Below are 26,991 nucleotides of genomic sequence, written 5' to 3' on the forward strand. Positions count from 1 at the left end.
AGCCCCTGGAGGGAGGAGAGCCAAGGAGGATGCAGCTCCTGTGATGGCCTGGGCACTCAGCACAGGGCTGATGATGGGGCTCCCCCATGGCCTGAGAGGCCAGCTGAGAGCTGGATAGAAAGCAAACAGCAGAGGAATCAGAGGGACTGTTCTTCATTTGGTATTCAGTGTCAAGGAAAAGAAAGCTTTTCTGTGGGTTGCAGCTATAAGATTACGAGAGACAAAGTTGAATTATTAAAACATTTATTCACCCAAGGACATGTGGAGCTCTCTGAGGACCAAACTCATGCACTTAATTAAAACAGAGAATCTCCCAAGCACCATTTGTATTGGAACTAAGTGACATATTTAATACTTACGTCCTGAAAGGGTCATCCATATCTATAGTGGTAGATCTGAAAAGATAAGAAGCTTTTCTGACTTCTTGCTGTTCTCTGCCAGAAAAGTGCCAGTGCCTGTCTGAAGGCAGCATGAAGAGGAGGAGGAGGCTGTTGCCTATGGGCTTTGCCCCTTACAAGTGATCCATAGCAATGGTAGTTTGTGCTTCAGCAAGAACTTCTGAGGCAGCAGCAACATCCAAAATCTGACAGGCAGCTTTGGGGACCCAGAGATGTTGGTCTGCTGTAGAGAAGGGAAAGGAAGGAGGACCCAGCTCTTCTGACAGTCCTTGGTCAGGGTTCCTCTCTCATGATTACTGTCAGTAGAAACCTGTCACTGCAATTCACTCTTCCAAGGCTTCCTCTGACAGATGTAGAAGCGACAGAGGGGAACTGCACTGCTCTAAGAGCAGACTTAGAGAAGGATGGGTGTTTTTTCATGGCCTATTAAACCTTCATGGCTTTGCAATACAGTTACTGTCTGCCAGCTCTGGTGAGAGTTTGGCTGAGGAAGGTGGCAGTGGTGCCTCAGGAGGATGGTCTGTCTCTGTTCTGCTTCCCAGACTCCTGGTGAGACATGCTGACTCATGGAGGACTGCTCAGTGGAACAGGACTGCACATGGAAGGAGCCCATGGACACAGCTGTCATCCCTCAGGGCAACAAAATGCACTTTCACCTCTTGTTTCAGGTTAGCATCTGCTCTACCTTTAAAGTGCCTCTAAACCCACCCAATGATTAAGCCAGTCCAGCTTCATCTTGGGATGGAGATCTTTAGAAGTGCCACATATGATTACATCTACCAGATACAGCTCCTTGTCTTTACAGGGAGCAGAGTTAGGATGGAGTGTGGAAAGAAAAGAGAATTAATCACCCTCTGCCAAGGGAGCAATGACTCATGGGGTGGCAGCACAGGCTCTGTGGGGATGAGACTTTCTTGGATGAGAACTCCAGGGGTTTTAAAAGGGCCTGTGCAAGTCAGCCATGTCAAGTACTGCAAACACATCAAACCCACCCTCTGCTCAGTGCACACAGAATCTGAGTCAAAATCAGCCCCCATCTCGCCAAGTCAATGGTCTGAGTGCTCTGGGGTTGGGGTCTGTGCCAACTCCACCCTCCCCCAGGATCAGGTCACAGGGCATTTCTGCCAGTCTCCAGCAAAAACAGAAAGTCACGATGAATGAGAGGAGTGAAAGGAATAATTTGCTGTACCAGAAATAGAGTTTGTGCAGAAGAGGGCTTGGCTTATAGCTCATGTCTGTTTCTCCACAGTTCTAGCAATCCTGTGTTATAGGTGCCTGACATCCTTCTCAAATCCTGTTCCCAAATAAAATCTCAAGTGGCTCAAAACACCATCACATATTTATTAAAATTCATACTCCATTAACATGTGGTAGAGATTCTCCAGTACAGTGTCTGGTACTGGACTTGAAAGAAAACAAGTTTCTAGCAATCATGCATCCTAAAGTTTCAGCTCCTTGAGAAACTCAAGTGTGAGGGCCACACTCTCTTTATGCCTTCTCTGTCTTAGCCAGCAATCATGCTCCTTGTGCTCACTTTGTCCTTTTCACTTCCTCTAAAAAAAAAAAAAAAAAAAAAAAAAGCGCAAAAAAAAGCACTTCAAAAACAACAACAACAACAGCAAAAGAAGTATCTTTTTTTCTGTGAGGTGACTGAGCAAAGGCTGTGGACTCTCCATCCTTGGAGACATCCAGACACTGACACGGACATGAACAGGTGACCCTCTGTTCTTGAACAGGGGATTAGACCAGACGACCTCCAGAGGTCCACTCCCACCTCAGCCATTCTGTCATGCATGTATTGGTGACAACACACTCACTCATTTCTTGCAGGAGAAAGGTAACAGGATTCATGTGGGCCCAGGAAAGCAGCTGGCCTGGTTCTTGGGGACAATGACTTAACAGCTGCTGGGAATGATGGAGTTGATCTTCATGGAAGGCCAGGCCAGAAGCAAAGGTTTCCCCATTCATGGTTATGAGCTGCATGACACTGAGGAGTAAGTTCCTAGAAGAAAGATGTTCCTTTTTCCACATGGAAGCACTCACACCTAGCCTACAAAAAGGGCAGTATTTTCACTTGTCTGTACTATTTGTTACTGCTGTTACTACAGGTCATCCCTCTCTCAAAGCCAGGATATGCAGCTGCAGCCTATCAGTACAGGTACTATCAGTACAGCCTGCTGTAGGTGATGCTGCCTGGGGGATTGGATACTGCTGCCTCTGTTCCTGAGAGAGGGAAGGGAGAGGAGGCTGAGCCAGGTGCTGGGATCCAAACACTTCTGAAATAACAACAGAAGGTGGGACTGGATAGGAAAAACAAATGTATAAAAAGCTTGCCTGCAGGTAGTGAGAACTAGGAGTCTTCTCATGCTGAATTTTCAGCTTCAAGATGAGATCCACTTCCTTAACAAGAACACTATGTATTTATTCTTCAACTTGTCACCTGCTGCAATGTTCACTGTAGTAAAATTAGGCAGAGCTGAGAAATCTTTAGGTACAGCTCCACGTTTGTGTATGTGTATTTTCACACTTGTAAGACAGTCACCTATTCCACAAGCAGTAGTGCCAAGAAGGAAAACTGAGACTTCCCACCCTTCATAGAGGATGTTACTATCTAACACTGAGAAAACTCGAGGCCTGCTTCACATATGCACAAACACCAACAGTGAAAGTGTCTGCTTGCTTGGAGCTTCTCACATCTCAGTGCTAAGCAACTGCTCCCTCATCTTCCCCTGTCCCCAGCACAGGGAGAAAAGCTTGGCTACAAAGAAAAGCTTGGCTACATGATGCTTTTTGCTTTTATCACAAGTCTCACTAACATCCCCATCCCTGGAAACATTTGAGGCCAAGCTGGACCAAGCTTTGAGCAACCTGGTCTAGTTAAAGATGTCCCTGCTCATTGTAGGGAGAATGGACTATGTGACCTTTAAAGGTCCCTTCCAACCCAAACTATTCTATGATCCTCATCAGAGCTGTGATGTCCTCTCATTCTCTTAAGAACTATGAAGGGCAAGTCAAGGAGAAAGTAGAACTGTTGGTCTTTAAATCACAATGATGGCTCTTACCAGTTCTTAAGTAACCACGAGCTCTTAGGAGCCACCTTTCCTAGCCAGTGGTTATAGTACACCCTTAGAAAGCTCCAGGAAGAAAGGTGCCCTTTCTGTGCTCATTTCCACACCTGGTGCCCTTTCAGAAACCAGTACTGCCCAGGAAGTTCAGCAGCCTCACTGGGAATCTGGTTTCCAGCTGTCAGAGTGCCTCGCTGGCAGCAGGTCCTTGCTAGCTACCGAATATACAGAAGTAGGGCAAGAAGGCAGGATAAAGCACCCAGTCAAAATATCTAGGTCACTTAATGAAGAGTTAAACTCATTTCATAAAGCATATTTGTTGCTTTTCCTAGGATGCTCCTGCACCTTCAGAAAAGTGTAAGCTAGTGGGAGTGAGTGACAACTTCGTACATCCAGAGACTTCTTACTGGCAGGTTGGAATGGGCATTTAACTTACCATCTATTACATCTTCAGTTTCCACTCCTCTCTCCCACCTGTGCAGAGACTGGTGACCAGTGCACTCAGCACAGCCACCTGAGCAGGAGGCTACTTTTCAGCAGAAAGCAGGCTTGATGCCTTCTGGACTGCTCTGGCAGTGAGCAAAGAGTTGGTCCCCCCTACTCAAGGACTGGAGGGCAGGGATTGTTGAGATACCAGAGTGCTGATGACTTTTAGGACTCCTGCCCAGACCACCTCCTCTCACCAGTTAAGCCATCATCCCTAAAATAACACTGGGAAGAAGACACAGCCTTTCTCACCAGAGAGCCTGTTTGCAGAGAATCCCCCCATGAGCACTGTGAGGCAGCTGCAGTGCCAGGGATGCAGCAGCCAGCAAAGCCTGGCTTTGCTCACTGGCTGTGTTCACACTCAGAGCTTAAATCTGCCCCAGAGTTGCGTGACTGGCAAAGACCATCAGCCAGAACAAGTCTCTGCTGAAATTTGTGCTGTCAAGTCATTTGCAGCATCACAGTGACCCAGAAAGCTGATGTTATTTCACATTATTTCAAGTGGAGTTTTAAGAAAACAAAAAAACATGCCCCACAACCCCTGGCATTTTAGTATTTAATTGCAAGGAGTCATCCTCTGGTAGCTGGGGATGATGTATTCAGGTTGCTAAAAAAAATAATGAAGTATTCTGACTTCCCATTTTACAAGCATTAGTCTTTTTCTTCTGTTATATGATGAAAAGTCAGTGGGAGACATCCTGCTTGTTTTCATGGAGACCTACAGCAGGCACTGTAGCATTCAGCTGCATGGTACCTGTATAAATGTCCAGGAAACTGAGCATTTCCCCACAAAATCCACTATTTTTGTCTGTGGATGCTGACTTTGCATTCTGAAGTGGAAAAGCAGTATTAATCTGAAAAGGCTCTTGTGTTTTCTCAGTCTTCCTTTTATTGTCTTTACGAAGCTTTAAAATTAGAGTGCTATTTGTAAAGCAGCTGAGATTCTACGCAAATGTACTGTTTTACTGCTAAATGGGAAAACTTCCTTTTAACCATGACACACAAACTAATGAGTCTTCTTCTGCAAACATATTGTTAAAGGGATTCAATCTCCAGTTTCTAACAAGTGAGAATAAACCATGGTCCTAGCCACAGAAATTGATACCAGAGCAAAAACTCTTATAGTAATTTCAGAGGCCAGTCAAAACACCTGAGAAAAGTCAGATGTTAGAGTCCATTAATCTTCTGAACCAGTGTTTATCTTCTGTCCTTCACCTACCTGCCTGAATCTACAAATTTGCACCTGCTTTCAATGCTTTTCATTACTTTCATGCAGAATAAAGATAATACAGAAAAAACGCCTTTTGTTTGATGGAAGGAAATGAACAGGAAAGAGAAACAAAGCATACAAAATGAATCTTTATTAAATGAAAGAAAATCTGTTTTGTGGGTCAAATATGAAATAGAATATACAAAAACTTTACATCAGATCTCTTGTCAAAGAAATTATATTCTATCTAGACTGAAGTAGCACTTGTTCTTTCCAAGACAACACAAATAGGTGAATATGGATCTTGTGGCAGTACAGGACCACACGGTCTGCTGTGCTAAATTTCTGCTTACAGAGAAGGTAAAAATCTAAATGTCTCTAAAGAACCCAACTATTCAACAAAGTAACCTAAAAACATGAATGTTGACCACTATGTATTCTCTTACAAGCAAATGACAGGTGGGTCAAGTGCAGAGTTCACAAAGCTCGCATATCACGTTCTCTGTTTCTATACAAATATAAATAGTTCTTTTTTATTTCAAAAATCCTTTTATATTTGATAGCCTTATTTGTGGAAAAGGATGACCAGTTCATCAGGTTCCTGCTGTACTACCCATACAATTCCATCTCCTTCATCTCCACTTTTTTAGGACTGTAACCCATAAACCACAGCCTACAACATTTTTAGAAACTTGATGTCTGTTTAATCACAAATCTTTGTACCACTGTCCCATACATGAAGGTTCTGCAGAGCTCCTAACATGTCTTTGGCATAGCACACCATGTCCCATTTAATACTTTTTTTTGCTTAAAAAAGTATATATTCCTTTAGTAAAACAACTTAAAAACATCTATTTCTGATTTTGTAAAATAACGTATCACCTCTTGAGTTGCTTTGCAAAATATACACACACATTTTGGAAAAACATTGAGTACTGACATAAGGGACTCATCTGAAGTCCAATCTGTTCACGAGAAGTAAAATATAATTACAAATTCTGTCTTCTGCTTGAATCTCACATGAAGTCATTCAGTTCAGCTTCAAGTGCTGCTGCCATTTCATCTGCTTCAGAGCTGCTTCCTTCCTCATCCTCATTGCTGGATTCTTTACTGGATTCACTGGCAGCATCATCTTCATCCAGTTTGCGCTTGTGACCCCTGGAAGGACAGACAGAGACAAGGCCCATGAATGGAGGTGTCTCAGTGCTTACTGAGAGACTCATATTCAACAGGAGGAAAAGTGAGGTTAAAGGACTAATCTTTTTTCAGGCCTAGACAAAAAGTACAGCACTTGCTTTTGCATGAACTAACAGTAGCCAGTTCACACAATTCATATTTTAATTGCTGTTATGTACTGTCAGCAGTAGGTGTAAAGAACAAAGCAGTGCTAATTTGTTTCTTCCATTCTTCTGAAGAAAGTATGAGACTGTTTGAAAATAATGAGTAGATTTATGTTCCTCTTGCATCCCCCAAAAAAAGAAGAAAGCCATTGTGTCAGAGATATTACCAAAATACAAATATTGCTACATGATTTTGAAATATTCGAGTTTCTTTTTATTTTAATAAAATAAATCCATAACTGATTAACCAAATCTTACTGCACCAGCATCTACAGTTTCATGCTTTAAAATTTTGGGAGTTCCATCCTTCCCTTTTGTATCATCTTGGATTTGTACTGCCAGGCTGAACAACACATTTCTTTGCTTCTCTGGAGGATGAACCAGTTTAAACAGGAAGCTGATGTGCACCATACCCTGCTGAAAGAATCATGTTCCTGGCTCTGAAAGATCTCCAAGGAAAATCTAACGCTTCAACTGGGACATAGCCATAAGCAAAAGAATTTGGATTTGTGGAATCCTAAAATCTCTTTTCCTTGCCAAAGGGAATTTTATATCAGACGTGTACTTCTGAGACAAAAATAAAGTTGAGATTTTTGCATTGCACAGAATTTATAATGAGATGTAGAAACACCTTCCAAATCCTTCTGGATTATTATGTTCAAATTCCAAGCAGAAAAATACATGTAGAGGGGCAGGCATCTCTCAAATAACTTTCCTTACTGGGTGGGGTTTCATTTAGAAGAGAATGTACCACTTGCAGTCATGAAAAACTAATAAAATGATCTATTTTAGCTAAAAGCAGTAATTTAACTGCTGTTAATCCTGTTACTTCTAAGAGCACAGAGAAATAGCATATAGCAAGAAAGAAATACCTTTGATAATACTGACATGAATTATACACATCCAAAATAAATAAAGGCAAAGATCAACAGTCAAACCTGTGAGCATGTAAGCAATGCTGAAATACAAAGCAATTTTTGTTTATACAGATACTTTTATTGCTGTTTTCCAAGAAAGAGGAATGCTCATTAGCCCAGACTGCTTGGTTTGTGGACTGGCTGACTGACACCTGACCTGCCCTTTTCTCAGTTTTTCAGGGAGATGGACAAGGTGTGCTGGGAAGTCAGAAGGGGTGGGAAGTGAGCAGTACTATGTTCCATCTTCCCTTTCTGCTGCAGGTGTGGGACAAAACCAGAGACTGCTGCTGCTTTGCAGATCACTTCCTCCCACTGATGTCAGGTGGGATTTGCTGTTCAGCATAGGGTGGTAGAAGTAATATTCCTGGGAGGCAAAGTTGAAACCCTGGGATACACTCTGGACTCTAAATCCCTAACAAAGAAAAATGGGATGAAGTAGAAGTGTTACCTGAATACTTTGCTACTGAAACTCAAATGTGGTGTGCTGAGGGAGTTACAGGGCACTAAAGGTAGCCTAATTCACAATAAAAAGCAGTTTCTCAGACATAACAGTGATTATTTCCACACAGCCTCTATTAGCATGCAGTTTGGACAAGAAAGCTCCCCTGCTTAAAATGCCCAGTTGGAAGAAATCTCGGCCCATTTTCATTCAAAGCTATACAACTGCATGGAACCTTAGCAACACTTGCTGACTTGGTGATGAATTCAGAGCTACAGTGCTATTTCAGGCATTAATGATACTATTAGCCAAGAAAAGCTAATTGGGAATTAAACCTGAAAGAGTCTTACTCAGCAAAAGAAGAAACTAGCAGAGCATCTTTAACTTGCAGGGGATAAGAAGTACACAGGCAGTGTGAACTGAGAGATGAAGTCATGAAAGTAAACTATACCACAGTGCTCACAGCTGAAAACATTTGTATTCATCTGTTTGTAAGGCTGCATCAATGGAATCTGATGGTATTTGCCCACTGAAAAATGAAATTAGCAAGCTGACAGTTGTCATTTACACATATGAAACGTGTGCACACAACTGCAGATACTTTATCAGAGGATGTGTCAGAACAAGCAGGCTTTTAGAGCCAGCCCAAGTATTCTAAGTTTACTAGGACATATATGAATAGCACAGATCTCATAGAAAAGAAAAAACAGTCTATGAAGAAATACAAGAAATAACAGCTCACTGAAATAATACCTCACTGCCAGTTCATTATTTCTTGAAAGTGTAGAATAGTTAATTTACTAAATAATTACAGCAAAGACTAGTGAAATTATTAATTTATGCAAGAAAGTAACTTTTAAAATTTCAAGGTACTTCACAGAAACTAGATTTTGGTGAGAACAATCAACAAAATACAGGGATCTGAAATACTTAGTGTGACTAATTAATTAAAGAAGTAAGTTCTAGCTTACAAAAAGACTTTCCAGAAATCTTAATGGATGCCTCTCCCATATTTCATCCCTCATTCAGTTGTATTAAACAGTATCTTTGGAAACCCAAAAGCCTTACTTTTCTATCGAAAAAACAAAAAAACCTCCTGAAAGTTAGCATTTTTTTTATTACAATATAAAAATTTTTCAGCATTTGTGTACTGTAAACTGCAGCTTCACAGGTATTCAAAAAACATTTAAATTAATATTATAATATCAAATAAAAAGCTAACCCTGACAGAAGTATGGAGGAAGGACATCAGGAACACAGAGCTGCATTTTTTCTTTGCAAGTTCAGAAAAGAGAGATAACATTCTGTTAATAATAATATTTTAGTAATAACCTTCAGAGAAAAAGCAGTACTATCCCCAAGGCAGTGTATCTATTAACATAACAAACCATTTAGAATGTACATTTTCCTCAGTGCTTTGCACCCATTCTTTGTCACTTCCAGTTTCAGAGCCATAGTGTGTAGCACTTTTGAGTGGAAAAGTTAAGCTCATACAGGATTCCTTCTTACTATTTGGAGAAAATGATTCAACAGCATTACAGGCTTCCATTAGCCTGATTTGCATTTTTATAATGAATTTTGCTTGACTGCTATTAAAAGCCAAACACGTTGATAATAACTGAGTATCTTTAACCTCACATATGAGCAACTGCCAAAACACTGAATGCAGAACTTCAAATATCTGACAATTCTGTGAAAAAACTTCTACAATCCAGATTTCCTTTTCCTTTGTATTAAGCATTTTTCCTTTGTAATACCCAGTATTCAAACGCTCACCAGTTCACATGCTGGAAAAATCCTTTCAAAAGAGAACGAAATTTCATAAAACCTTACATATTTAAATGAACTGTCAAGAGATTGAAATAAACTACAAGTGTTATTCACAATGATATTAAAAATGAAAAGAAAAAAAACCCATTTGTAATTATATACATATAAAAGTAGTTTTTAGGAAAATTTCATCTACAGAATCCTAATAGGAAATAGTGATATTCTGAATTAAGAGGTTAAAAAAGTTGCAATAGCACAAGGTGTATACCTAAGAAACAGCACAGAAAAATTTACTGAAAATGAAAATTTATTTACCTCTCAATCGATTAAAATGACTCCTAAAATCTGATTACAATGTACAGGTTGAATGAAAACTGCATTCTTATGAATTCACTTTTTAAAAAAATTTAATTCACTAGGAGACCCATAGGGAACAAAGTGAAAGAAGTCCAGTATTTCTTGCTTCTATTATCTTAAGACCTTAATTTATAGTTGGCTGAAAATAATGTTGGAAAAACACTCTTCTTTTCCTAACTGAAAAGCAGATTGTCTCTGGTTTGTTTTACATCCCAATGGCACCCCTTTAAGAAATACAGTGCTACATTAAAATAGAAACATCTAATTAGCAAAGGAACTCAAAGGGCAACATAACCCTTGCTTTAAACAAAGCAAACTTAAATCTTTTCCAAACCTTATGTTGAACTTGTAAATGAGAACTACAGAAAGTATTTAAATGCATGTTCACATATCCTTTAAACTCCAAATACCCACAACCCCCACTACTATTCTGATAATGAATAAACCTCTAATTCTTTGCAAGTCGACCTGACTTTTTTTTCAATAGCTCCTAAAATCAGTACAATAACAAAGTAGAGCCTGCAGACTAAATGTGTTTAGTCTTTTACAAGCAATCAGCTTACAGCATTGACATTATAAATTAGCACTTCAATTTGCTACCAAATACAGCCAAGTTTCTCTCTAATGAGAACACTCACATAGCAGCCCTAAGTAGTTTGGAAGGCAAGGGTTTGGAAAGGGCATTTTGAAACTGTGTGCTGCCTTCCAACATCATCACAGCCCTGCAACACAACCTACATTGCCCCTGGCAAGCCTCTGAAGCTCCATGGGGAACGTCTGTCCTCTCTTCCATACACACCCACACCATTGCTTTCTGTAAACTCCTTCCACAATGGAAAGAAGGTGATGTGGCATTTGGTAATGCAACTAGAATTTGACTTCCTTCCACAGGATTTGACTATGGGAACAAGATAAACTAGTATTCAGATGAACTAGCTGTCTGGCAATATTTTTCACTTATGAAGAATTAGGGCTGGTTATCCAGTAAAACTCTTCTTCAACCCATTCTGAAGATGCCAGCCTAACAAGCTTCAATGCCTTGAGCTCTGAGAATACACAAACTGAAAATCAATGTTGTGATCATTAATATGTTACATGAGGCAGGCAGACAAGATGGTTAAACTTCCAGAGAGATGTTCCAAGTTTTGTGGTTATGTTTTTCTTTAAGGTGCTTTCCAAGCCAAGCCACTGTGATTCCGTGCCCTTTCATGTACACCAGATAGAGGAGTGAGCAATTGCCTGCCTGTGCTCAGGTGCCTGCCCTCTGGTGAGTCCCCTGGTGCCTCTGTGCAAGAGCACTGCATTTTCTGTGCAGTGCTCCCCTGGCAGAGCACACAGCAGCACCCCAGCACAGCTGGCGAGCGCAGAGCGTGCTGTCCCTCAGCTCCTGCTGGGACACACAGGACAGCGTGCAGCGCCGCAGGGACAAGCGCCACACACCTCACACATTTCCTCAGGAACTCATCCAGTGCTGTCTGAAGGATTACAGGATGATCTGTAATCTAACATGCAGAAAAACGCCCTGAGAATGTTCCTTGCACAGCCTTGGGGTGCGCACAGAGCCCCTGCAGCTGGAGGAACTGTGTGCTTCCAACACTCCTCACAAAAACCTCTTCCAGGCACCCACCACTTCCAACTGACATCTCCAAAGAGTATTTTAACTAACACAACAGTAAAGTGAGAGCTAATTAAATTCTTTACAGCCTCAGTGCCTTTCTGCTTTAAAATTTAGCACACCTGTGCACAATTCCAATGGTGAGAAACTGTTCTGGAAGCTGAAAACCATCTTGCAACAGCTTTATATGTAGTTTTCTGAACTAAACACTCATTGTATATCTAAATTGAGAGTATTTTAAGTCAGGAAGTAACAGATAAGATAACACACTATAGTAATTTCTGGATTTCACAAGGATAGCTTGCAAATTTTGCTAAAATCGTCCCATTCATGAGCCTGTGTTTTCCTAATATTCAGAGCAAGGGGAAAGCTAAGTAACAACTTAATTCCTCAAACAAATTTCTGTTACAAGAAGGCAGCAGTCTCAGATAGTGATGAAGAATAATGTCCTCATTTGAAATCTAAATGTGAGTCATTGTTTTAAAGAATGGTTGTATGCAATAAAAAATTAAGATGAAAAGTAGGCAAAAAACATAAGATATATGGGCAATTTAGAAAATTCAAAACCATACATCAAAACAAGAAGTTGGAAAAGCACCATCTGATTTATCTGAGTGAGAAGTCAAACTGCCTTCATTTTTCTCACAGGAGTGCAATGTGTATGTGGAGGTACCCCTGTACCAACATAATGGAGAACCAACTCCAGGCTGAAGACCTCCAGCTCTGCAAAGTAATGCCTGGAGTCCTGACTGGACTTGCCAGCATCCCTCAGAAAGCACTGAGAACACTCTTCAACCTGCATTATTTGGCTTCTTAAACTGTTAAGATGAAATTTAGCTGATAACACATTGACTGTGATAACCAAGGAGATTGGAAGTAAGTTTTGGTATATGGTGGCTTTTAAAATGAGATATCCATAGATTATTTTAATCTGTGTGTTATGGACTACACCAAGTTATACTGAAAGATGATTTTATCAAAGCCCTCAACTCTTCTCTTACTTTGTCCTTGTTTGCAATCAATAATTGATATTTAATTGCAAATAACTAAACCAAACATTCTTCCAGGATGTTCATTCACTGCTTTGCTCACAAAAATACTAAGAACATCTCTGCTTTATCACAAAATATTGAAAATAAGACAAAACACATCATTGACTCTTTATGGACACTGGTAGTACTGTCATCTCCACTGAGGCACAAAAAATAGACTTCAAATTCCTTTAAAATGTTGTGTTCTATAGGCCAAAATACACACAGGCATATTTTTTCATGAAATTTTCTCTGTAGACAGGGTCCAGTGAGCACTTCCTGCACAACAGGTGAGGAACTGGAGCTGTTGTGAGGCTGAAGGTTACCCTGGTACCTGGGATTGAGACAGCTTCATCTAGCAACAGGCTGCAAGATTTGTTCTTTAACATCTTCCTGCAATATTACATTTCTCTACTATTTATTTCTTTATCCCAATGGCAAGACATTTTCTTGGCATTCCTCACTTCTTCCTTCCCCAAATTCCTAGCCCTGACAACTTAGATTTTTCTTTATTTATTTGTTGAAATTATACAAAATATATATTTGTTTATGCTTTTTTGGAGGTTTTTGGAAGACTGTTTTGGAGATACAACTGCATTATAATAAAAAGCTGCACTGAACCTAGAAAATAATTTATCAGCATTAGAGAGTCAACACTTGACTTTGGACAGTCCATTTTGCTACATGAGTTCTTAGAAAAGCTAGTAAGCTACAAAATGAAATGACATTAAGGCAGGAGGTCACTTCTTGGTAAAAGAAATTTTCAAAAATTTGGTCTAGAAACTGCTAGGTTTCCATTAGAAACAGAGTAGAGTAGTGTCAAGGCTTGGTTTACAAATAAGAAAAACCTGAACCGAGGTTGTAAGAATATCTGCCAGAACCACGTGACTTTTACAGCAGTTCTATAAAGTTAGCATAAATGATAATATACAGCATAAAAATACATGCAATACATTTGAAACAGAATGCCATCCATCTTTCTTTTACTGTGCAATTCCAACAAACTTCCTAAAAAGTGGGTCAGCATTCATTAAATTTGGATCTCCACAACACTGGGTCAGCGAGCATGACAAATTCAATCTGGATCAAAAGGCATGTGCCAACCCCCAGCCTATCTGCCAAATGGAATCACAGTGCTGAGAATTCCCCGTACCTGTTGTTTTCACACCAGCTATGATGTGACAAACGACCCAGTGCTGCAGATCACAGCTCTCCTGGCTCACAATCTTGATCCCCTCTGCAGTCTGCTCTACAATTTTTTGTCGATATTTCTGGAATAAATTTGAACTAGCAAAGGCAGTTTATACATGATCTGCACTTCCTGGTGCAAAGCTGCCATTTTTTATGATGGTGATGTCCAAAACCCAGGTCCAAGGTATTATTCAGCTGCAGTCTCCTCCATATCACTAATGAAGAAGGCATCTGAAGGAGAAGCAGCTCATTATCTTTCATTAGTCCAGAGTAAAAGGCAGATACTGAACCTGTGTCCTGGAGAGTTAATTTTCTTTCCAATTGCCAGTACAGTGTGATGTTCTGAATTCAGCATGAGACTGATGTTGGTAACACACTGATGGCTCAGTTGTTGCTCTGCAGTGTTTACCCTGAGCCAGGGTTTTCAGGTTCCTGTGCTCTGCCAGTGAGGAGCTGCACAAGGACCTGGGAGGGAACATGGCCAGGACAGCTGACCCAAACTGGCCAAAGGGATATTCCACACCACAGAGCATCATGTGCAGTATTTAAACTGGGGGTCATTGAACAGGACAGATGGACTGCTGCAGAGGAAGAAGCAGCAAGGTGGTGAGCAGCTATATCATGCATCACTTGTTTCCCTAAGAGAAATTAAACCTATCTCCTTCTCATTACAATTATTATGATGCTATTATAATATTTTATTTTGTATCCATTATTAAATTGTTCTTATCTCAAGCCATAGGTTTACTTTTTTCCTGGTTCTTCACCACACAGGGCAGGGGGAAGCCAGTGAGTGGCCGTGTGGTTCTTAGTGTCTGGAGTTAAACCACGACAGCCTGGCCTCATCCATGTAATGGTACTGGCCATAGGCTCCAATAAAGTACAATTATCAATTTACCTGGATATATGGATGTGCACAAGAAGGAAATGTGAAAAGGTGTTTGTCTGGGCACTAAATGACTAGACAGACAGCACTTCAAACACGTAACAAAAACTGAGACTACAGTTCTCTAATTGCTATCTGAGAAGGAGATAGCCACACTGATGCAGGGGCAGGAGCAAGGTTTGAAATGCCAGGCAGGGGATGAGACACTTCTCTGTTTGACTAGGAATAAAATCACTTTACAGGTCCTCTGCCAGAACACATTTCACAGCTGACCTCACTCAGATACCCTGGCTCCCTCTCAGCCTGCACAGGTAACCCTCAGGGGCCAGGGGAAAGCCTGGCCACATACCAAGATCTTGCAGGCAGTTCTGGCCCCACTCAGCTCAGATGCTGTTTATTCACCCTTGCCAACACCTGGGACACTAAAAAACTTTTTGGTACTACCATTCAGTGGTCTGAAGCAAACAGCAACATCAGCTGAGACACACTTTTTTTCTGTTAATATACAAGCTTTACATGTTCTCTACCTAACAAGAACACACTTCACAAGAACATTTACTGTGATGGATTTGTCTGATGGGTTATTTCACTGCAACTGGCAAAACATACACTATCATGTATTCAATTGTGCTTTCCAGTAAATACTGGGATAGCTAAAGGCACACTCAAGCCACAGTGGCAATCTGAGAAACAGCAAAAGGAGGTTCCAAACAGCAAACATTTCCCTCAGCAAACAGGGGCCTCTCATGTGCAATGCAGTGGCAATATGCTTGGTCACACAGTAAAGGACATGTTTGCTGCTGTGACATCTGCTGTGGTGCAGGGAATTAAAACATCCCCATTCTGCTTTCCAGGTGCATGGCTCACAACAGTGCAGGGACAGATCTCCACGACTGGCTTGATACAATAGTCTTCTGAACCAAGTTCAAGTTTTCTAAAATATCTTTGTTCTTCCCAATGGAAGAACCTATTAGAAGTTCAAGTGATTAATAAACTACTTGGAAATGTGAATATCTACCCATTTTGATTCCTAGATTCCCCCCCTCCATTAAGAAGCAACACTGCTTCTCTTCTACAAACATTTTTAGCACACGCTTCAAGCTGGCATTTTAATTGAAGATATACACTGCTGTTTAGCAGCCATTAAAGACTTGCAGGGATCAAGATTAATGCACATTAGTTATTATGTGGAATTTAAAGTACTTTTAGAATTCATTAGGGAAACTAGAGTTATTTTTCTTGATCGGAACAATGTTGCCTTACAGTATTCCTGCTAATGTCCTAGGTCTCAACACAATGAAGGATTAAAAACCTTCACTGACAGTTCTTAATCTAAATCTTGGTTTCCTTATTCTCAAGAGATATTTAGATATCCATATATCTTACTAAGGAAAAACATAAGTTGTTTAATAGCTCATAAATTTCAGTGAAGCATTCAGCCTGACTAAAGGAAGAAATGTTGCCTAAATTACCTGAGGGGCAGCCCCCTGCTATTCTTCAGTTCTCAGTACAGCTCTCTCACCAAAGCAGTATGTTATGGACTTGTCTTACCCTGAACTTCTGCTTTACATCTTTCTTGTCCCACACATGCAAACAACCACAGATGCAAAGCAACATTAATATCTATGGGCTGCTGGAATGGGCTAGTAGTGCTAGGGGTCCTAAGTCCATAAATACTCATACAGTGCTGGAGGAACTGTTATGTGAGGGGAAGCAGGTTACTGGAACCTGGTGTTGTTAATTACTCCTGTGCAGGAACAGAAACACATCCAAAACAATCTGATGCTCCAGTTTCTTACCAGAAGTCAGATTCCATCAGAAGAACTGTCCCTTCTGTGTATCATAAGTGGTCTGAAGACAGAATGAAATGGTTTTCTTACTCCTCCCTTCTTGAGTGAACACTAGGAGCTCAGGTTTTTAAATTCACTCAGGGTTCTAGTTCTTAGCCTGGCAATCACATGAACCAAGATGGGGGCTGCTCATTCTTCACAGTGGCAGACCATTACAGCAGATCAAGTCAGCAACTCCCAGATATTTTTCCCATTATCCTTGTTTCCTGCAGCCGTCATTTCATCAAACTTAAATTATGCTTTTGGAATCTTTTGGATCTAGGAATACTTAAATGAAGCAGCATCTCTCACAGCTGGGCTAGAGGAACCAGGTAGCTGCCCTTTGTGCACTGTTCTGAAAACTTCACTCCCACAACCTAGAAGCTCAAGGGGTAGCATTACATTATCAAGAGTTCTCCTTGCCTGGAAGCTTCTCATACAGGGTCAGACAGCTCCTAGTACCCTGGGTTAGGGTTAGACTGGAATGTCATCAACACAAGCTCACTTTCTTCTTCACAGGCACATAACTCTGCCGTAGGTTTCCAGGACTTGCTCAGGGCTATTCTGACTCCCAGGTAGTTAATCCATGCACTTTTTTTCAACTTCAATCTCAGCAATGTGGATTTTACAGATCACTTAACTGTGATATATTAATTAACGCAAACAAAACATTCTTTATTCTGAGACAAACTCATGGCTATTGTACAAGCAAAACAGAGCTACATGAAAAGACAAACATGTTGACCTAATTTCTTCTCACCAGTCTTGATTACTGCTTAAGCCTAGGTTTGGGGTCCTGGAAGGGTGCCAGGATCGTCCCTGCCACATATGGCCTCTTCTCCAAGCTAAAGTGTTGTTTTTTATTGCTTTGTACTACTTCTTCAGCTGGCCTCACAGTTAAACAAGAATCCTCTGATAGAAAGCACGTCCCTCTTCTCTGTTCTTTCTCTCTGATTATGTGAATGCCTCTCATCATTTTTCAGCCCTCACTCGTCCCAAAATGATTGTAACAAATGATTTCTAAAGTCTGCTTCTACAAAAATCCAGCTCTTGTAGATTGGTACTTCTGCAGATATATTACTGAAAATTATTTTCCCTCAGGCTCTAGTCACTCCATTGTCCCAGGATGGAAGCTATTAGTTAATGGCTCTGCAGTGATAAAAGGCAATGACTGCAGAAAGACTTCTATTTCAAATACATTGACGCATTAGTGAGAAATCAATTACATTACTTCACTCAGAACTCAAGTTATAGACAGAGTCACTGAATCATTATAGACAGCAAAAGTTAGAACGGAGAAATGTAAGAATAACAGCAATTCCTGTACATACTTTAGCATTTACTAGTACATTCAAGGAGACAAGGAGAACAAGGCAAACACTATCCTGCTTGATAACCTATCTTGATTCCAAACTATCGTCCCTAGAAAAAATGGCAACTTGGATTTCCCAGTTCATTTTACAGATACCAGCACAATCCTATTGAAAGCACAAGTGAAACCTAAAGTGAATTGAGAAAAATAAGGATATATTTTAACAGCACTTTCTTAATAGTTGTAACATGCTAGAACATACAGACTTTTAACTGCTTGTGTATCCTTCCCCTGAAGCACTAAAACTGTTAGAACTTAACACCGTGTAGACTTGCACAGTTAGTGGTACTGAAATAGGTACACTGAAATACTACATGGTATTGGAATAGGAAAACACATGACCAATAAATGGTACTGATGACTCAAGAGAATCTGATCAAAAACATACATAAGACAAACTAGCTTTCAAAACTTACACTGAAAGCAGTATAAGGGAACTTTATGCTATTTTTCAGTTTTCCAAAGACACTTCTTTTCCTGATCTCAGTTGCATAATTGCTATATTAACTAGCAGATAGAACCATAGTATCAGTGAAAGCCAAGTAATAACTGCACATACAGACAGAAATGGACTGAATAAATTGAATTATTGCATCTGAACAACTTCTGAACAATGTATTTTCATAGTTAGACAGTAAAGGAAGGTCAAAGGCAGACGTTTACTCTAACCACATTGCATTTCAAAGTATTTTCATCTGATGTGGTCTAACACAAACACAAGTATTATAATCCATCACTTTGTGAAAAAAGTAGTCTTCTGCAGTTTGTATGTCTTTTGGCAAGTTACATATTGTGGAGGAAAACATGAAGATTTCACAGAGTTATGTCAAAATACCTCATAAAAGTTCAAAACACCACTGTTCAGCTTTTTGGTGAACAATGAAAAAAACTTTCTAGAACTGTAACAACTTACATTATTCTTAACATAAAACTTAATAGATTAAGGTGACACTTTAAGTGGTGAACACCTCATTTATACCACCAAATGCTAAAGCAACTTGCCAAAAGAAGCAACATCATATCTCATAGAGAAAGACTTTGGAAAAAATCTCTTATAAAAAGGAAAGAAACTTAAAAAATCAACTGCTGTTTATATTTGATAGGCCTGTTATGAAAAAACACTTATATTTTTTGGATATAAATGTTATTGCTACCATCTATTCAACTTGTTTAGGAACACTGTACAAGAAAAATAGCTCAGATATTTTTTCCAAAAAGACTCATTCTAGGAGAAATCAGCAAAAGTCATGCAGTCCTACTGAACTTCAGCTATGGCACCTACTTTGTAATACTTAAGAAAAACCCCCAGCTATTTGTGATAATATTGCTGCTTACAAGGACACAAGCAGCACCACTGACCAGACAAGAAGTCAGCAGCACACTGGATGTACTCCAGCTGCAGCTGTGAGCAGAGCCAGCTCTCGTAGGACAGCTGACATTGACATAATAGGAATACCTACAACTCTGGTCATTTTAGGACTGTGGGAAAGGCCCAGATATACCTTAAAAATGCCTTGAGATCAATCCAGGCTCTCACAGTGCACCTTAATTCTGTGCAAAGGTTTGCTTGGTTGGACCTGAGAACTTTTAGACTGCAGTTCACTTTCTAAGAGCCTTTAGGAGAATAAGAACCTCCATTTTAAAAAAGGGGAAAAAAAAAAACCAGCCCTGCAGTGGAAATTTAGCAGCTTGACACTTTGAGCAAACACGCACAAGCTGTGCATTTGCTCCTTGTAGGAAATATAGAGAAATACAAGACCAAGACTGAAGTCTCATGATCGAAATGTGAACCAGCACTTTGGTTAATTTTAGCTGCAGTTAATAGTCTAGATGTGTGAAAGTTCACACTCTCAGTTTCTCTCCTGTGATTTTTTTTCCCCTTATCCAGTTAATGATCTGAAGCTTTCCAAAACGCCTATTCCTTCTTAACAGATATTATATTAGACCTTTGCAGTAGCTCCAAGTATTTCAGAACGTGTCAGAAGCAGCAATGAAGTGAACAATGTCCTTCTGTGATTTTTCCTGAAGCAAACTTTGCATCTATCACTTGTGCTTAGTGCATCAATGCTGTAGTTTTGTCAGGAGTCTTAGAACAAGAACCTTCCTCTTCAGCAATTGGATCAGCACACCTTTGCTCCCCTATCATTTCACCCATCTTTGACCATGCAACACACCTAGTTAGACCTGTATCTTCTCAGCAGTCTTTCAGTGATTTTGAATTTTGATTTTGCAGTAAATGAAGACTGAACCAATTGAGTATCTCAATATTTCCATGCACAGTGCAATCCCTTTCTCCTTTCTCTGCACATTAATAATTTCAACACAGAAAAACTATTTCATCAAGAAAAAATTCAGGATACATCTCTGACAAATAGAAAGAAGAAAACATTTCATTTAAGAATACAGCAAGAAGAGAAACAGATATAAATACACAGAAGAATTAAAACTGCTTTCCCTTTTTACAGGAATTGTAAGCCCTAGTACAGTAACTGGAAAACTGGAATTTTGGGTAATTATATCACATCTGAGAAGCTTTACTGAAGAACTCCTACACAAGCACATCTTTGTTGAAGTCTCAACCCCAAGTTTGAATATTTGAGTGCCAGGTGTCAAAAATCAGCTCTGGAATAATTAATATCTCATGCAATCCCTTTCATTATAGAACAGTAACTGATACCAGAAGAACAAGAAGAAGATATTGCTCCCCCATAAGTTCTACCTGCAACAACCCTCATGTTGGAATCCTCAGTGTCTTGCAAAACAGAGTTTAAGTTTCTTACTGCAAACACTGGACAGCAAAAGCAGCTCTTTTTCATCTGCTCATCATACTAAAGTACTTTCTAGTACTAGAAAGTTAGGCTAGTACTTTTTCCATGCCTTCACTCTGGAAATACTATTACCCATGTTATATAACTGCAACACAAATTGCTTTTGAAACAAAAGTGGATTTGAGAGAAAAAGCACTATCCAGTTCTGATGTTTGTATCTCACTGAAAACTAGTTTACAAGTTTCCAGCTTCCCAAGGGATTAAGAGCATGCTTATGTGAAGGAGAAAAATGTACATATATGAGTAGAAGTTAGCTCCATGTGTGTGATAGTTTTGCATCTGCAACATTACCTACTTTTTTTTGTTTAAAAACATTATATTTCTTCCTTGAAAACTGGTTGGAAAAATTTGAGGTACCTTAAGGGGAAAAAAAAACAAACAAAATATATACTTTGAGTGCTTGCTCACATTGGTCTCTCTCTATGGACCAATATTCTTTTTGCTGCTTTGCTTTTGAAGATTAGTGAAATCTACACATTTCTCCCCTTTGTCAAATAAATCCTAAGTAACTTCATCTGAAACATGATGTTATACTTCAGTAGGCACAAATGTGCAGTAGGGAAAGGTAATCTCTTTTAAGTATTCTGTAAGGCATCAATGAAAGATTTCTTATAGCTTTAATTTCCCTCACAGAATCATACAATTTTTAAAGAAACTTAGGGCTACAGAGCTGTCAACACTGTGGTTTGAGCTCTTAAATGCCACCATCAAGAATGAGAGTAAAGAAAACTAAAGAAATGTATGCTTCCCAAATGGAGCTGCAAGCACAAAGCTTGCTTAATTACATAGCATATCTTTCTTAAATCTCCTGATTTTAATAATTTTCATAATATTTTTCTAAAGCATTAGATAGGCACACAAAAAATATACAACACAATATTCCAGATAAGCAAATGAAATGTATTCTAATAAGAATACACAGTCATTTTTCTACAAGATTCATTGATGAGTCTTCAGGGCAAAACTGTCCAGGCTGAACTGCAGAGATCTTTCCATTGCACACAGGCTTATCCCTCAGAGCTGATGCCTAGGTTTTGGGGTTGCCCATTTCCATCCCCTCTTCAATTTTTATAAATAATTGTCTAAGATGAAAAGCTAATGACTATTTATATCATTAAAAGCTGATCTCTTTATATCAATATATAACATTCAGTATGAAAACTACTGCTTTTAAAACACTTTATCTTCGACACATATACAAGACAGCAATCACTTAAAATTTCTTCCTACAGAGATTGTAATTTGGAGTTTTTTTGCTAGTGAAACACAGCCTTTTGTCCCTGCTGCCCAAGAAATTATGAGTTTCAGTCTCTTTGTTACCATATTTTATGATCCCCAGATAGGAACAACAATCAAGACATACATAAATATACACATATGTAGTAAGAACTTTGATTTCTAAAAGGAAGCCATCTGAAGCGTGTAATAGACCTGACAGTCTCCTTTTAAAATCAAGATAGGGTTTTAGCAATTGTCCTTTCAGAAATCTTAAGATTATTAAAAAGCTCTTATGGAATGAAAACAGATGACAACTTTCTGAAGCCTAAGGAAAAAAACAAGACAAATGATGTTGAAGAGAGTGATGAGAGGAGGGATGATGTTGAATAAGCATTCAAGGGAGTATAAAAGCCTCAGCCAGCCCATGGGAATTATTCATTCATGTTCTTATTTATAGAAAGATACTATGGCACATTCATTTAAAAGAGTGGCTTCAGATAATGGGAAGTCTAACCAATTATAGAGCACTAGAACACTACCAGCAAGAGTAACTGACAGAATATCTAAGACAGGCACTCCTGTACCTAAACTCTTAAGACATTGAAATAGTGTGATTCAGAAACTTCTATTGCTCCAGAGTGGGAGCCACTGAAAGACTAACAAAAATGCAATCATCCCATTAGCCCTGCAAGAGTTGTACCATTCATAGAAAGGGTCCACCACAGCAGCAAGAAACTCCAGTGATGACTTTGCCATGAAAGGTATTCAAAACACTTAAATTTGATTTACAAGAGCAGATGTTTGTCTCTATTATTTTTAGGATTTGATTTTGCTGGGTTATCTTTCCTCTAATCCACCAGAACTATCAAATTCCTTACATCAGGGTTATCATCCCTAACATTTCACACCATTTCTATTAGTTTCCCTAAAACTTCTACCTTCCTTAACTCAAATTCTCCCTTATCCTCACAAGAAAAACCTGCAAAAAAAAGAAAAGTGATGAGATGGAGAAGGGCTCCCCAGCACAAAAGAACTGCAAAGTGTTTTGCTGGAAAAAAAGACATTCCTTGGATAAGCAATATAAATGTCACAGCTATTACACTCTAATATTCATTTTATATCTGTGCTCTAAGATTCAGCTATAAAGCATCACTTTAAAGCTCATATATTTCCCTTTATGAACAGTGAAGGAGGTTAAATCCATGAAGAGCTGGAAGAAGAATTTCACAAACACAGGCAATGGGAACAGTTTGAGGGGTTATTTTTAATATAAAAAGATTTAATAATGCTAAAACTCTGCAGGAGGTGACAGCAATTTTCGAAGCTGCTTTAATTGGTACAGTGAAAGAAGACTTTCAAGACTTGTAAAAGTTTGTCATTGTTGCAGAGCTCCTTTGGAAAATGAGCCTTTCTACTGAGGGAACATGGTATTTCTCTTTTCTTTTTATTTGGAACAGCTTTTAATAACAGGCCATGTAAAAAATATGTTACAGAAAATTATCCTTACAAAAAAATGCTACTTAGTTTTTACACCTGTAAAAAACAGGGGCAACATGACTTTGTGGGGAGGATCATTTCCCTCCCTTTCTTCCCAGCAAGATACACAAAGATCAGATCAGTATCACAGGATAAACTGTGTTATCCTTGACAACAGAAAACTCATGTTGAGGATTATGAGGTGCAACATGACCACATTGCAAGAGACTGCAAGCAAAATTTAGACCCACTGATAGATGCTAGGGCACTGCAAGACTCAGATTTATGTACTATAACTCAACAGAATGCTCCCAGATGGGGGCAAAAGCAGCTGAATAATTGAAAACACACTAAAAACAAGCCCTTCAGAGATAGCACACTGGAAACATCTTATTTGTACTCAGTTCTGGAGGGTTTATAAGCTATTCAAAAGAAGCTGCTGGTCTGGAAGTTGTGCAGGTTGGAGGTGCTGGATCTGAATTTGTACAAATTCAGCTCCAGCATTTCAGTGTCCATTAGTATGTATCCAGCCCATAGTTACATTGCTCAGATATTTACTCCATGGTTCTTCACAGCATGGCCTCAGCCTTCCTGTCACAGCACTGCACAGCACTGATCCCAAGGAACAGAGAAGCTGTAGGAGTGGAGCATGGATCTAATGAACAGGCACAAAATACTGAATGGACAGTGTAAAGAAAAATGGAGCCAGGTTGTTCTCTTGTCCTTGAAAGGACAAGAGGCAACAGGCACAAACTGAAACACAGAAGTTCCCTCTAAACATCAGGGAACAGGTTCTCACTGCGATGGTGATTAAGCACTGGCACAGGTTATCCAAAGAGGTTGTTGAGGCTTTACCCTTGCTACACCATCACCTTGCCTCTCCAGTCTTTTGAGAACAACTCTCTTACACAAGTATTTCATGCTTCTCAAACACCAGAGAAGTCATCAAACACTGGAAACTTTACAATCACATGAAGAACCTGATGCAGAACAGTGCTAGATGAGGTTTGCAGAGATATGAAATTATTCATCTTTGTTATGGAATCTGCTTCCAGTGCTGAGCACCTGGGCATCCCTCTGAGGGCCAGAAGAACTTGAGGAACATATCTGGCAGTCCATTACTCTTGCTTGTTCTCCCCATCTTGCACTCAAATATATTCCAAAACTTTTAGAAAAATCCCAGCAGCATGCTGGTCCTGCCTCCACCACCACAGCACTAGAACACAGAGATGAGCAGACTTGCTATAATGAGATCTACTTTCCCCATCATTTTCATTCTCTGTTGCCTCAAACCCAATCCATTGCTTCCCAGATGCAGCTGTGGTGGTGATAATCAATCACTGCATCCTCCAGTGTTTTATGTACTGAGGCATTAGCTCTCAGAGAAAGAAGAACCACAGCCAAATAAACCCAGGCTATACATTATAAAGACAAGACATTAAGTGATCTATCTCTGCAAATCTACTGAAAATTTGAATTCCTTCTCCATGGACAACCAGAAAACAGCAGAAAAAACAGAAAATAGGAACAGTTTTCTGTGGCTGGAAGAGTTTCCAGAGTGTCATCTTTCTAATTATGAATTTAGGAAGAGGCTCCTTGTAGAATTCTGCAAAAAGAAAAACTTCCCAAGGGCTACTCAAGATTTCTGCAAAAAAACTCTATAGATTCCCAGAGGCTTGCTTCCTACAACTTCCTTCAGTTTTTCTGAATGTATCTGGTTTTGTGCCTACATTTCTGTATGTGGATATAACACAACTTCAAGCAAGAATAGACCACATGACCATTGAAAACATTGAGATTGTGGTAATTAATGACTAAGACTCTCTGAGAGCAGAGTGAATACATGAATCACATACAATTTTCTGACTTTCTCAATGCAGCAGCAGCTCATGTATCTAAAGCTCAAGATGGTACAAACTGCCTGTTAGGCTCTTCCATGGGTGTGCAAGAAAATGTTTGTACACAGTACAGATAATTAAGCTGTTGGGCTGCTTGCTTTACTAGGTAAGCATCCTAAGCAGAGGAAAGAACTTCTAATTATTGCAGCTTTTCACTTCTAAGTCTTGCAGGTTGCAAATGCAATTTATATACGTAGCCAAGAGAAGACTTTCCAACACAAACTGTCATTTTTCAGTGTAACTGGATGACAGTAAAGTGTTACAGACAACATTACAGGAGTAAAGCTAACTGTAAAATTGCAGAGAAGACTTCTCTGAACAAAACTGGAGGCAAACTGCAATGACATCTTTCCCCCACATACTGAAAATCAAATTCCTTTTCTCAAGTGCTGTTCTTAGTTTTCTTGACAACTGGATGCACAATGTTTACCAACAAGACTAATCAGCAGCCAGAAAAACAACTACAATTTAGTCTGCAACTTAACTGAAGCTGTAGTAGGTATATTTTTGGTAATAGCTTGAAACTTAGGGCCATTAAAATCATTATCAAGCTTGAAGATATGAATGACTCATCTACTTAAGTGCTTTCATAAAGAAACTGAGCCATGCATTCATTTGCTTATACAGCTGTTTTTACCATTTATCAGTGTCATGCTTATAATTTAAGTAATTTAACCACTCGAAAATTTAAAATAGTGTATTGTGATGTCGCAGCATTTAAATGATCAAGAAATAACTGCAAAATTGTGTTCACTATCTAGGTATATAAATATCAAAAGAGATAAAAAAAAGGAATCCAACTCTGTAAGTGTATAAAAGTTTAAAGAGAGGAATACCAGTGACTTTTTTACTTTTGTCCTATTGACACTGCATGCACTGAGACAGTACATTTGGCATTCGTGCATGTGGGCTTTACAGTTGATTAAGGCAGAAACAGGGTTTTAATCTGAGCTCTCAGCTCATTCTCTGGATTGAAGGTGCATTAGTGGCCCACAGCAAGCTCTGGGAGTGAAAACCCTGCTTACACTGACCTAAAGGAAATGATGAATCCTGAGATTCCTCTGGGAGCCACACCAAAGCATTGCTTCACAGGCACATACCTCACCTGGGTTAAAACACTAATGGAGTTATACAACCTCCAAGTACCAAGGGCACCCTCACTACCATTTGCTTCTTGGCTGAGCACTTACCTGGTGCACAGAAAAGTCCCTCATTTCTCACAACTGCTTTCAAGCATTTGCCACTAAAGGTCCTATTGTTTCCTCTCTGATTTACCTCTGAGGAAACCTGAAATAAATAATATATCCATTTATTTTGCCATTTTGCCAATTGTTTTCTGAACAGTTAGAGCAGTTCAAACTATACTTGATAATTTATAAGCTTTTAGAACTTGTCCACATTAATTTTTTCTGTATGAGATCATAAAGCTTAATTTGTTTAAATAAAGAATAAAATAGAAAGCTTTTCTACCACAGCAGCACAAGAAAACTAAATACAAAATCTAAATGTGAGGAACATACAGACCAGATATGGAAGTTTAAGATATTAATGGAAAGATAATTTATCTTTAAAAACCTAACAAATCGATATAGATTTTACCTAAAAATCCCACATGGAAACACACTCTATCAGATAGCACAGAATATCAAATGAAGAAGAAAAATA

General features: G+C 39.3%; 1 protein-coding gene across 1 annotated transcript in view; it reads right to left on the reverse strand.

The window, feature by feature from the left end:
- Nucleotides 1–5,295: 5,295 nt before the first annotated feature.
- The window catches only part of CTDP1 (CTD phosphatase subunit 1), a 96,990-nt gene continuing 75,294 nt past the window's right edge, over nucleotides 5,296–26,991 (reverse strand). The window contains exon 13 of the mRNA XM_079302955.1: nucleotides 5,296–6,317. Within this exon, the coding sequence (XP_079159081.1) occupies nucleotides 6,176–6,317 (142 nt within the window). The 3' untranslated portion in view covers nucleotides 5,296–6,175. The remainder of the gene's footprint in view (nucleotides 6,318–26,991) is intronic.

The sequence above is a fragment of the Erithacus rubecula genome (assembly GCF_903797595.1).
Source record: "Erithacus rubecula genome assembly, chromosome: 3".
NCBI lineage: Eukaryota > Metazoa > Chordata > Aves > Passeriformes > Muscicapidae > Erithacus > Erithacus rubecula.